Here is a 12,833-nt window from a genome sequence, read left to right on the forward strand (position 1 = left end):
GTCAGAGGGAAGAGTGACCCGACAGCCACTGTCTCCTGTGCTTGTGTCCTTTCAGTGACCTTCAGAATGCGGCTGCCGGATCCTTCGCCTCTGCATTTGCTGCACTGGTGCTCTGCCCTACGGAGCTGGTGAAGTGTCGGCTGCAGACCATGTATGAGATGGAGACATCAGGAAAGATAGCAGCGAGCCAGAAGTAAGCACCACTCGGGCACAAGCACTCAGGCCTCTGTTGCCTTGGTGTATTTATTTAATTTTATATTGTAACCAAGTGGCAGACATGGACACATATCTATTCCAAAATATTCTTGATCATTGCCTTAGTTAATTATATAACAGGAATACTGCAGGTAGATGGCTTGAACTAACAGAAATGTATTCTTTCTCAGTTTAGGAGGCTAGAAGTCCGAACCCGGAGTACTGACTTAAAGGCAGGCCTTGTCTCCTTTCAGCCTCTGTAGGCCCAGCATTTTTTGGAGATTTCCATGTGTCTTGGCATCAGTCTTTGCCTGGCTCTAGAATGTCACAGGTCCAAAGGACACACTCCACTCTCGGCTCTTCTTTCTTGATGGTAGTGGGTCATCTTTGCTCACTTCTCTCTCCTTTTGTAGGATGAAAGATGCTGCAAGCCACACCCCTGAGGAAATGTCCTTTCAAGTGACTGGCTGCTCATACCAGATCTCGCCATGGCCACGATGACATTACATTAGATTTCATCATGGGGGGGGGGGTGTTGTTGTTGTGTGCTGTTGAGTTGGTTCTCACCCTTTATAGAGTTTCTAAGACCAGCCGGTGGGTTTGAACTGCTGACTTGGTGGTTGCCAGTCCAGTGCTTATTCTACAGCACCACACATGGGAGATTACTACATCTTAACTGCCAAACCACTGAGAATCCACCAAAGTTGCCACAAAACCTTAACTGTCACAATTGTGTTTTCTAGAATGCTTTCCCCAATTAGTCAGAACTTAATTTTCTGAAAGGACTGTGTGATGGCTGGACCTACTAACCCATAGAATCCATGTTCCTCCAGAAGTGGAGAAGTCAGGAGCTTTAGCTCCTCTGACTGCCTGGGTCTCTAGACAGCACCCCTCACTGCATTTGGGGCATATAGCAGACAGCTTTGAAGTTGGTTTTGTCCCCACTGTTAGCATTATTGAGTCGACTTGTGTCTGAGAGTTGAGCCTTGAACAAGTGCCCGTTTGGATTCTGAGATAAATATTGATGCCCGTTCCAGGGTCTCACATAGGTGTTCATGCTGACCAGCCAGATCAGAGGGTCTTCTTCCTTTACCTCTCCTCCCCCACAAGCGGTGGGAAGGACTCACGTTCTGAAAGCATTTACCCTGGAGTTTGTGAAGGAGAGCTGCCCTTCAGGAGCATATCACTACACAGTCTTGTGAGAAGATTCTGGGTATTCCATGCGGGTGCTTATGTCATACACAACATGATGGATTTGATCAGTCAAAAGTAGTGTATTTCCTTTATTAATCCAAAAACGTGCTTATTTACGTTGATACTTGGCTAACAGGAGCTCTGACCCTGGCTGTTAGGCGGTTAACGCAAAGCCTGTGCATCTCCTGGGAAACAGCAGTAGATAAATTGATGATCTCCAGGTTGGTTAGCCTCATCCCAGCGAGAGTGGAGTTTGTGATAGAGACCTATTTTCTGCACCCCTGAGATTTCCTACCAACACACTTGAGTCTGTTACTTATACTTATAGAAATCTAAAAGTGTAACTGTTAAACTCTGTATTGAAATAACATGCCATAATGTGAATTCATACACAGATGTGATTAAGAAAAACAAACAACAAGTTTGTAAAATGAACATGCCTTTGTAGCACTGGCCAGATTAAGAGGTAAAATATTACTAGCACCTAGAAAGTTTATCTCATATCCTTTTCAAGTAGTTTAATGTGCTTTATTATTATTATTGTAGTAAATATGTATTTAAGAAAACATTTGCCATTTTTGCACTCTTCAGATGTACAATTTAATGACTTTAATCGTATTCATCTTATGCACTGTCACTGCTGTGCTGTGTATTTCCACAGTTTCTCGGTCTTAGTAGCAGCTCAGTGCCTCCTAACCGGTGAGACCTCTTGCCCCTGCCTCTTACCTGTGGTAACCACTAATGAAGTGTGATTTCTGTGCATTTGTCTATTCTAGATCCTTTAGATAAGTTGGATCATATAATACTTAAGATATTTTTTTAAGTAATTTTTAAATCCAAAGAATTTAGGCAGATGGACACCTTGCAAGAATGTATAAAATACAAAATATGACTTTATATTCTGAGTATCACAGTACCCACGCCTGGGGTATTTGGCAGCCTTGGGCTTTTAAGACTGGATTGGAAGGCAGGTGGTTGTGTTGAGGTGGATTGCTTTGTTTCATTCCACAGTCTAGAATGCCAGCAGAATTGCAGGAAGTAATACCTGATGAAGCCTTCTGAAGTCCTCAGAAGGAGGATTGTCATTAAAAGCATGAGGCTTTTATTATCTTGGTGTTTGATCCTTCTTTTCTCCAAGCCGATTGGAGTTATCTGTTCTGGGTCTTCATGGAAAGAAACCCTGTTAGCAGGAGAAGGAATCTGGCGATGGAAAGGGGCCCTGTATTCTGGTGGCTACAGTAGCAGGACTTAGTTCTACTCAAGGTCAATTACCATCACATCATAACAGCTGTAGGTCAAATCTTAGAAATCTTTTGTCTGCCGTCAAGTAACATTGACTTCTTTGCTCATGCCTCTGCTCTAAAACAAAACCCTACACACTGAACGAAGGCGCTCTGGTAGCATAGTGGTTACGAGTCGGCCTGTTAATCTCAAGGTCAGCAGTTTGAAACTACCAGGAGAAAGATGAGGCTTCCGTAAAGATTTACAACCTCAGAAACCTTGTACAGGGTCACTATGAGTTGGAACCAACTCCACAGCACATAACCACTGCCACCAAGCACTGAATGAATTCCCATAAAACACCACAGGAAAAAAAAGAAGAGATAGGAGTTGGGGGTAGGTAAGGGAATGGGCTAATAAAATACCATTTTATTCTTGGTGAGTTTGAGCAACTCCTTAAGTAACTTTAATTCTCCTTATTTCATTATAGAAAAATGGGCATTAGCCCTTTTATGTATCTGAGAATGTGAATCGAATCTAGAGATGTATGCAGCTATTTTAATAAACTGTTTACCATGGAATAATGTAGGTGACAAGACTTGTCACATAGTATATGTAAGTATTTGTACATCTCTAAAATACTTTCCACAGAAGGCTGGCCCCTCTGTATGTGAAGTCAGTGCTTTCCTCACGGGCCTAAACAGTCCACTGACTGGGTATCTGCAATAACTATCTTTTTAAAAAAAAGTTTTCTGTGTGAATTATGTGTTAGTTTCCATGGGTGAACATTATCTTTACTTTCATCCTATCGTATTTTGTTTCATTGCAATGATCACTATCCCCTCCATGCATCATCACTACCATAACTATCTTGCTCACTTTCTCCTCCCAGTACAGTTTGGTCTGTTGTGAAGAGTATCCTTAGGAAGGATGGCCCGTTGGGCTTCTACCATGGACTCTCAAGCACTTTACTTCGAGAAGTACCGGGCTATTTTTTCTTCTTCGGCGGCTATGAACTGAGTCGGTCGTTTTTTGCATCTGGGAGGTCAAAAGATGAACTAGGTAAGAATAGTTGAGTATGTTTTCCCTCACTAGTGACGTGGCTGCTGCTGGTCTCTTGGCATTGTGCGCCCTCTGGTGGTGAGGCCTGTCTAGCACTAGGAGTTTCTTGATAAAGGAAGGCAATGTAGGATACCACTAGCTAGCATCCTTCCTCTTGGCCTCACAATTCCCCCAGACTAGAGGCTGGAGCAGCACCTCCCAAATTTACTGGAGTAAAACTGGGTAATTTGCTCTGGATCTAATTTAGGGGGATAAGAAATACAGAAATTATTTTCTCATGGGGAAATCACTATAAATAATCTTATTCTGTTTGACACAAGTGTATGGAATGCTTGAGTCACTTAAGTGAGTTATTTTTTTCTTATCTCCTTTCAGTGATGTTGATCTGTTTAAAAGAACCTAGATTTAACTTTGGGTTTAATAAGAGAATCGTGGCTTTTTAAAGGAAGAAAATGTTAAAGTATTAAAAATACTTTGAGAAAGCTGAAAAAGATGTGGCTATGGTCTTTAACCTCTTTTCTCATCTTGGTAAAGTGTTGCCACCTGCTGTGGGCCAGCTGGTCACCTATGGGCCAGTGCCTCCTAGCAGCCTGAAACAGCCCTCACTAGGACTTCTTGTCCTGAAGAGACCCAGAATTGCACTTCTCAGGATTTGTGTTTGTGTTTTCACTGACCTGTAGCCATTACTGTAGTGACCTGGGACATGTCGCTTGTTCTAGAGACAAAATACTGTTTGCTCTTTTCTTTTCCAGGCCCTGTCCCTTTGATGTTAAGTGGTGGAGTGGGTGGAATTTGCCTCTGGCTGGCTGTATACCCAGTGGACTGTATCAAATCTAGAATTCAGGTTCTTTCCATGTCTGGAAAACAGGCGGGCTTTATTGGAACTTTTGTAAGTGTACTGAAAAATGAAGGTGAGTCACTGATTGCAAGAAAAGAGTAGGTATGTCTGGAGTGTGTGGTCTTCTCATTGATAGTCCTGGAGGTTTATCTCCTTTGATTGGCCTTTTTGTCCATCTTGAATGCTGTTCTGTGGTATGGATGAACTGAAATTTGTGGATTTGTCTTTCTTGATTCTTTGCTTTAGCTCTTATAACCCTTAATCTTTCTTAACATTCCTATTGGTTTGTTATAGATCCTCTGGAAAGAGTTTTAAAAAACATGGACTTTGCCTAAGGGTGCAAATGCTTTGAGGTTAACACTCACCTGCTTTACATAACATAGATATTATCAGGTGATCTAACCATACCACCATGGATTTATTTATTTCTGAAGGTGAATCAGTTTTTAAAATTAAGCAGGAGGGTAAGGATTTTCTAAGTCAGGATTTGTATAAAGCCAACTGTATGAAACCTGTTATTCCAGCACCCACTACTGCATCGTAAAACTCTGGAGTACAATAGTATATTGTTGTTGTCATTAAGTTCCTTCAAGTCAGTCCCTACTCTTAGTGACCCTGTGTAGGATTTCCAAGGAACGGTTGGTGGGTTTGAACCACAGACCTTGCAGTTAGCACTCCAGTCCTTATCCTGCCAGGACTCCCAGTAATGTTGTTGCATGCCATCAAGTTGGTTCCGACTCATAGGGACCCTATATAGAGTGACTGAGGGGTTGAACTGCTGACCTTGTGGTTAGCACAGTTTGCAGTTCAGTGTTTATCCTACAGTACCACACGAAGGACTCCCAATAATAATATTTGCTGCTGTTGTTTTTAAGTACTGTCGAGTCGGTTCTGATTCATTGTGACCCTGTATAGGGTTTCTGAGGTGCAGTTGGTGGGTTTGAGCTGCCATCCTTGCAGCTCAAATGACCGTGCAGTCCAGCTCATTCTCCTGCAGTGCCACACCAGGACTCCAGTAATAATATTGTTGTTGTTGTTAAGTGCTGTAGGAGTCGGTTCCGACCCATAGCAACCCTGTACAGGGTTTCTGAGGGTGTAAATCTTTACGGGAGTAGAAAGCCTTACCTTTCTCCCGCGGAGCGGCTGGTAGTTTCGAACCGCTGACCTTAAGGTTCGCAGCCCGATTCGTAACCACTACACTACCAGAGCTCCTAGTAATAATATAGTAGTATGCAAAAACTGGAGTTCCAGTCTCGCCTCGTAAGGCCTCAGCTCTGCCCAAGGCATTTACCAGAATTTAACCAGGCATGAATGAGCTTATCTGGGAGGCCTGATAAGTGTCCTTGTTTCCATGAGTTTATTTAGGGACATCTGGAAATGCATGCTTTCATTGCTTTTTGGCTTTGGTGATGCTCTATAGAGCGTGAAAATATCTGTGTTCTGCAGCTGTGTGGGAATCTTCAAGAAGGGGATTGTCTCAGTCTTTGTTCACACTTTTATACTGTATTATCTTATTGTATCTATATTATTTTGTAGGAATAACAGCCTTGTATTCTGGACTGAAACCTACTATGATTCGTGCGTTCCCTGCCAATGGGGCACTGTTTTTGGCCTACGAATACAGCAGGAAGTTGATGATGAGCCAGTTTGAAGCTCACTGAGGTTCAACTTGGGAACTGGACCCAAGTACACATGTTTGAGAGAATACAGTTCATCTCAGGGTTTCACAGAGTACAAGAACTATGTGGAATTATTTTTCATGAGAATTTCGTGTTTTTGTTTTCCCTTCTTTTACCCTAAATCTTAAACTTTATGGAAGGACGTCTAGTTTATGTCATATAAATTCTGCCCATAATTTTATTAAAACAGAGTAATTGCTGTTCTTACCATTGGTGAACTAGACTGTGTGAGCCAGCAGCCCTATGCACTTACTCTGAAAGGCTAAATACAGCCTAGTACTTTTGTTTGAACCTGTATGTGCACTTGACTTTGGATGGCTGTGTGTTGTGAAATACACAATTTCATCAGAAAAAAACAGACTTGAGCATGATTTATGAAGATAGTTATAAATCGGGTGGGGAACATCTGGCCCATAGGCCATATAAGCCACAAAATCATTTGGTCTGACCCTGCCAAGGCAGCCACAGGCAGGACTCAAAATTCAGTAAATCTAGGAGGTTTTTTCATAGCAACATAAATTTATATTAAGTAATGTTATAAATATCCAAATGACCCTTGGCAGACAAAAGGTCGGTTAATGCACCAGACTGCAGGGCCATTTGAACTGCAGGGTCGGCAGTTCAAGCTCACCAGCTGCTCCTCAGAAACCCTACACAGGGTCACTATGGGTGGGAACCGACTCAACGGCACTTAACAACAACAACCCCTGCTATGGAGTCCTGGTGTGGTACTGCAGGGTAGTGTGCTGGACTACAAGGTCAGTGTGAACCACAAGGTCGGTGGTTCAAATTCACCAGCTGCTTTTTGGAAACCCTATACAGTGTCACTATGGGTCAGAACCGACTCAGTGGCACTTAACAACACCACCACCAACAACCCATGTTATGTATGATTGCTTAACCCATTCAAGATGTAAGGTCACTTTAAAAGTCAGCTTAGTATGTGTACCATATTAAGCAGTTAAAGTTTTAAAGTTTCTGTGTGGTACTTTAAAACTAAAATACTCATCAGGATTTTTAGTAGAATATTCCTGTTTCATTCTGGCATAGCCTCCACATTGTTAAGTTTCAAGATAGGCATCCTGGATATTCCCAAGATACTCTACTCTCATTTGAAGTAGAACCATCATCTTCTAAGTGGGATCACACTCCTCACTCTGACTCTCTTGTTGGGTATAATCTAGAGCATCAGGATTATGGGAAGCAGCATTACCTCCACCTGCACCAACTTCCCTTCTTCTCTCTGCTGGGTTTCAGAGTGAGGAAGGGGCTCAAGGGATGAGACTGTGCTGCTATGCTTTGATGGAGACTCACATGACTGATAGTAGCTCTAGGCTTCTGGCCTGATGAGGATTCTCAAGTATTCTGTGGACCCATTTTGGCCCACCAACTGTCCTCTGTCTCTACCAGTCATAAGTCTTTCCAGGGACAGAAACCTCATGTCTGGTGATCAAGTGACAGTGCTGCAGCGTTCATGAATGAAATCCTTTCATCAGTTCCTCGCTGTGGCAGAACTGGCAGAACTTAGTCCTTGCATTCTGCAGCGATAATGTCAGGGCTAACCCAGTCTCAAGTTTACCCTTGTGGCTCAGAACTCTCAGCCCTGTTTTCAAAGTGCTGGAGCCTTCCACAGTTTGGTACTGATAGAATTTTTAATGATGATTGTACATGAGGTCTGACTTTAAAGTACTGACAAATAAGAAATGTAATTTTAATAAAGTTTTACCTTAGATTTGTGTGTGTACAGGTCATCTGATCCCCAGGGTCTGTTCTTTAGCCATATGGTCATTCTTGCCACCACTAAAGCAAGCTTCATCATTCCATACTGCTATAAAACCAATAAAAAGTGTTCTCACACAGCCTGCAAAGCTGCGAGCATGCAGACACTGGCCATTTCTATAAAAGTCTATGCCATGTGTGTCTGTCACTGTCAGCAGAAAGTAAATCTGCTCTGCCTCTTGTTTCTTTCAATGTTGTGCTCTGCTTGAAACCTCGGTGGCCTCTGAACCACAGTGCTGAAAACAAGGACACCAGGGCAACGGTGCCGGCAGGGCTCTTGTAGATATTGGGGAGGAGACACTCGACACGGTGCCCAGTGTGCATGACAGCTGCAGGCTGGGCTTCCATCCCATTCTACTCCTCACCCCCAACAAGGAAAATGCTTTTGACTTGTTTCTTCATATTCACTTGGTCAGTAGCTAATGATTGGTGCTTATCCTTATAGGCCTAATAGAAAACACACTAGCAGAAGAAAATAAAATGTCAATCCACAGGCCACCTGCTTCATGGCTGTGAGCGAGTCTGTTAGTCCTGTTAGTAGCAGGCCTTGTTTTCACATGTCCATTAAAGAGTTAATGAAAGAGAAATTGTTAGATGCAAGTTAGAGTGCTTGGGAATGAGGAATGGAGAATTTTTTCGTTCTGTTTAATTCATATTTAGTATTGGGATACCATTTATACCATATCAGATCTATACTCCAGATAAAACGTGTACCAGCAAGTCAGTTCTGACTCATAGCAGCTTTACATTGGATTTCCAAGAGCTACTGGTAGGTTTGAACTGCCAGCCTTGCAGTAGTCGGTCCAGTGCTTATCCTACAGTATCACACCAGGGCCCTGGACAAAACATAGTATTGGAAAATAGCATGTTTACAGAAAGTGAGGTTTTGAATCATTATTTACCTGGTGTTTGAATACAAAGTTGTTTTCATGTGCTTTACACATCCATGCCTATGGAAATCTACTGACTATTTCATATGAAAAACAACCCTGGATTTTCCCAATCTGACCATTTCATATGAAAAGCTAAACCTTGGATTTTTCCATTCTGACCATTTCATATGAAAAACTAAACCCTGGATTTTTCCAATTCATGGGGAATGCAATAGCTTACACATACCTTAAGCATCAGTTAGTTTTCTGGAGGAAGGCATTAATGGTAACCTTCCTACATTTCATTATTCCAATTATATGACAATGTTTAAAATCATAATTCCATTAACCCAAACAGTGTCCAGGAGTCTATTCCATTAGCCCACCACTTATCTGTCAGTTTGTTAGTAGCTTGTGTGTTGCAAGTAAGAAAGATCTGCAGATGGAAATGATGGTCTTGGTGATAGAAGTGACACCAGCTATCACATGATAGAATTTTGCAAGACCAACAACCTATTTACTGGAAACACCTTTTTGTTTTTAAACAACATAACTACACAGTTGGGCCTCACCAGATAGAATATACAGGAGTTAAATACACTACATATTTGGAAAGACTATGGAGATGCTCAGTATCATCAGAACAAGGCCAGGCGCCAAATGTGGAACAGACCAATTGCTTATATGTGCACTCTAGTTGAAGTTGAAAATTAGAACAATTCCTAATATATTGAGTATGTTGTTAAGTGCTGTTGAGTCTGTAATGATTTGTAGTGACCCTGTGTTTCCAAGGAGCAGCTAGTGGGTTTGAATGGCTGACCTTGTGGCTCAAACTGACATTGCAGTCCAGCGCATTATCCTGTAGTGCCACTCCAAGATTCTAACACTGAGTATATCCCAACTATATTTAGAGACTAGTTCAAGAATAGATTTGATTGAACACTAGACCAGATGAGTTGTAGGATGACATCAGAGCATCATACATGAAGAAAACAAAAGGTCATTAAAAAGACAGGAAAGAAATCACAAAATGGATGTTAGAAGAGACTCTGGAATTTGCTCTTGAACATATAGTAGCTAAAGTGAAAGGAAGAAATGATTAATAAAAGCTGAACAAAAACATCCAAAGGGCAGCTTGAGAAGGTGAAGTAAAATATAATGAAATGTTCAAAGACCTGGAGTTCGAAAACCCAAAGGGATGAACACGCTCAGCATTTCTCAAGAAGAACTGAAGACAACTCAGGCTTCAGCTTAAATATGAAAGGGTTTTATGGGAGTCCTGGTGTGACGCTGTGGGTTAATGTGCCACACTGCAAAAAGCCGTTTGCACTGCAAGGTCGGTGGTTCAAGCTCACCAGCTGCTCCTCGGAAATCCCATACAGGGTAGCTATGGGTCAGAACTGACTCGATGGCACTGCACAACAATAAAAACAACATGGGAAAAATATTGAGTGATGAAGGAAACATCAAAAGAAGATGGAAGGGAGAGACTTTCAGTTTGGGGTCAGGAGAAGCAGAGACAGGCAGGGGAGCCTCCTCAGTGGAAGCATGAAAAAAAAAAAAAAGAAGGTGCTTTGCCTGAACAGTTCCAATGTTTTAGATCTAACACAAAGTAAGGGCATCAGTTTTTGGTGCCTGCCAGTGGAGAAATCTGTAGCAGGAATACATGGTGATTTCTGAATTGATCGGGATGCTGCCTGTGGGCTCCTCAGCCTGGGCTGAGATCAGAGGTCAGGCACACAGCCAGGCTGATACAGTGCTAAAGCCATGGAGCAGCATCTGGAAAAAGGTGCGATGGCTTTTTTCACTTTTCTTTCCTCCTCTCCCCTGTTGCATTCTCTCTGACCAGCCCAGGCACCTTCAAGTGGGTGGGAGCACACCCCCAAAAGGGCCCAGCGTTGCACCCACAGGGTACAATTTTCCCACAGTGCAAAGAGGAAATACTTGAAAACCTGATCGGTCCCAGAAACTAATACTTTGACTACTTCTTATGACGTCTGACTCTGGGACTTAGCCCTAAAATTGACCTGGGTGGGACCCTTTATTCCTGCCTTACCTAACAAGAGACAGCAGATCTGGCCATACAGCCAAACTGTATTTGCACCTCGTAAAACCCCAACATAAAAGGCAAAAGCCAACACCAACTACTATATACAAGGATGCAGTCATTTTGAGAATTACACTGTGCATATGCAGATACATAACTGACCTTCAGAGATAAAAATAATGGACAATATTTCTTCCATTCATTTCTGTGCACCTCCATGTTGGTGACTAGAGGAGGGGCCTGAGTAAGTGGACACAGGTTTCTACTATACATGCACACTGAGCTGCACAGCAAAAGTTACTGGACAGTCGGATATGGTTATAGTTTGGTTTTTTTGTGGTGGTTTTTGTCTCTGCTTTTATATTGTATCTGTTTTTGGTCCTTTTGGTGGGAGCTTTCCCTGCCTAGATTACCCAAGAAGAGATAGCAATCATGGCTATATAGCCAAGCTACAAGCATCCCCCATAATATGCCACCATCTGGACAGGAGCCAATGCCAGCTTCTAGGGATTACACAGATAGCCAACACTTGCTAAGATAGCTTGCAGCTGAGTAATGAGAGATGTGAAAAGGGAGGCCTATCTCCAGATCACAACCACCAGGAGACAGTAAGCTTAACAACACATTCATTTAATCATTGAAAACACATCTAACTTGAAAATGTCCAAGAAAAAACAACAAAAGATTTCAGCACATGTTTCAAAACATAAAAGAGTAATTGAGACAAATGAACTGGAGGCAGACATAGACTACCCATTAGAAGAAGTGCAGGTTTTTGATCTGCCTGAGATGGAATTTAGAAGAATGATATGGAGACAAATCCAAATGCTCCACAGAGAGGTGGAGGAAAATAAGAAGTCAGGAAAGTGCTACAGGAACAATCAAACAAGATAGATATAGCATTGGAAACAATTTAAAACCTGCAAGAAGAGGTCCAGATGATTAATAATAAAATATCATAAATGGACAATACACTGAAAGAGCAAAGAAGTAGAATTGAGTTGGAAGCCAGAACCAGCAAGCTGGAAGACAAATTTCTCAATACTGCTAAGATAGAAGAGCAAGCAGAAAAAAGAATAATAAGAATCATGTTGGACAACATGAAGAGGAATAACTTAAGAAATATTGGCATTCCGGAACCGAAGTATCCCATAAGTCCACAGAGGAGATAGTTGAGAATCTTCTGGAAGAAAATTTCAGCTTGAAGGATGAGAAGATAAGCATTCAAGAAGCTGAATGAACCCCAGGAAGGATAGATCCCAAAAGAAAATCACCAATATATATCATAATCAAGCTCTCCAAAATCAAAGACAAGGAGAGAATCCTAAAAGCAGCCAGGGAAAAGAGCAGTGTTGCTTACAAAGGCAAGCAAATCAGATTAAGTTCTGACCTCTCAGCAGAAACCTATAAACATATAAAACCCTAAAAGAAAAACAAACAAACAAACCTGCCAACCAAGAATTGTCTACCCAGCAAAACTATCAATCAAATACAATGGTGCAATCAAAACATTCCAGGATAAACAGAAGCTAAGATACTTTGTCAAAGTCAATTTCCAGTGGCTCAAAGCATCCTAAAGGGAGTTCTTTGGAATGAAAACCACTAAGAACAGACAACAACCAGAGATTGACAGATGTGGCAACAGCACCTGGTACTCAGTAGATAGATAACAGAGTTCAGAACAGAACAAAATTACAACAATTCACAGGACCTGTGAGGCCTATCAAAGATCAAAATAATAATAATGTCAAAGAAAGGGAAAATTTAGGAACAGAGATCCAGGTGGTGAGGAGGTCAGGTAGATTGCAGGATACAATAGACTGTCTTAAATGGAGGGAAAAATTAGTAGACTATAGGACAACTTCAAAGTTAATACTTCACAACTTACCGCGAAAATGAAGACCCAAGTAGAACAAGAAAACATTAAAACTAAGAAGAAACTGACA

At 41.8% G+C, this 12,833-nt stretch overlaps 1 protein-coding gene across 1 annotated transcript in view; it reads left to right on the forward strand.

The window, feature by feature from the left end:
- The window catches only part of SLC25A15 (solute carrier family 25 (mitochondrial carrier; ornithine transporter) member 15), a 29,701-nt gene extending 23,366 nt beyond the window's left edge, over nt 1-6,335 (forward strand). The window contains exons 3-6 of the mRNA XM_006877420.1: nt 56-193; nt 3,503-3,672; nt 4,425-4,583; nt 6,047-6,335. Coding sequence (XP_006877482.1) covers nt 56-193; nt 3,503-3,672; nt 4,425-4,583; nt 6,047-6,171 — 592 coding nt within the window. The 3' untranslated portion in view covers nt 6,172-6,335. The remainder of the gene's footprint in view (nt 1-55; nt 194-3,502; nt 3,673-4,424; nt 4,584-6,046) is intronic.
- The last annotated feature ends 6,498 nt before the right edge of the window (nt 6,336-12,833 follow it).

This window comes from Chrysochloris asiatica, unplaced genomic scaffold (genome assembly GCF_000296735.1).
Source record: "Chrysochloris asiatica unplaced genomic scaffold, ChrAsi1.0 scaffold00494, whole genome shotgun sequence".
Classification (NCBI taxonomy): Eukaryota; Metazoa; Chordata; class Mammalia; order Afrosoricida; family Chrysochloridae; genus Chrysochloris; species Chrysochloris asiatica.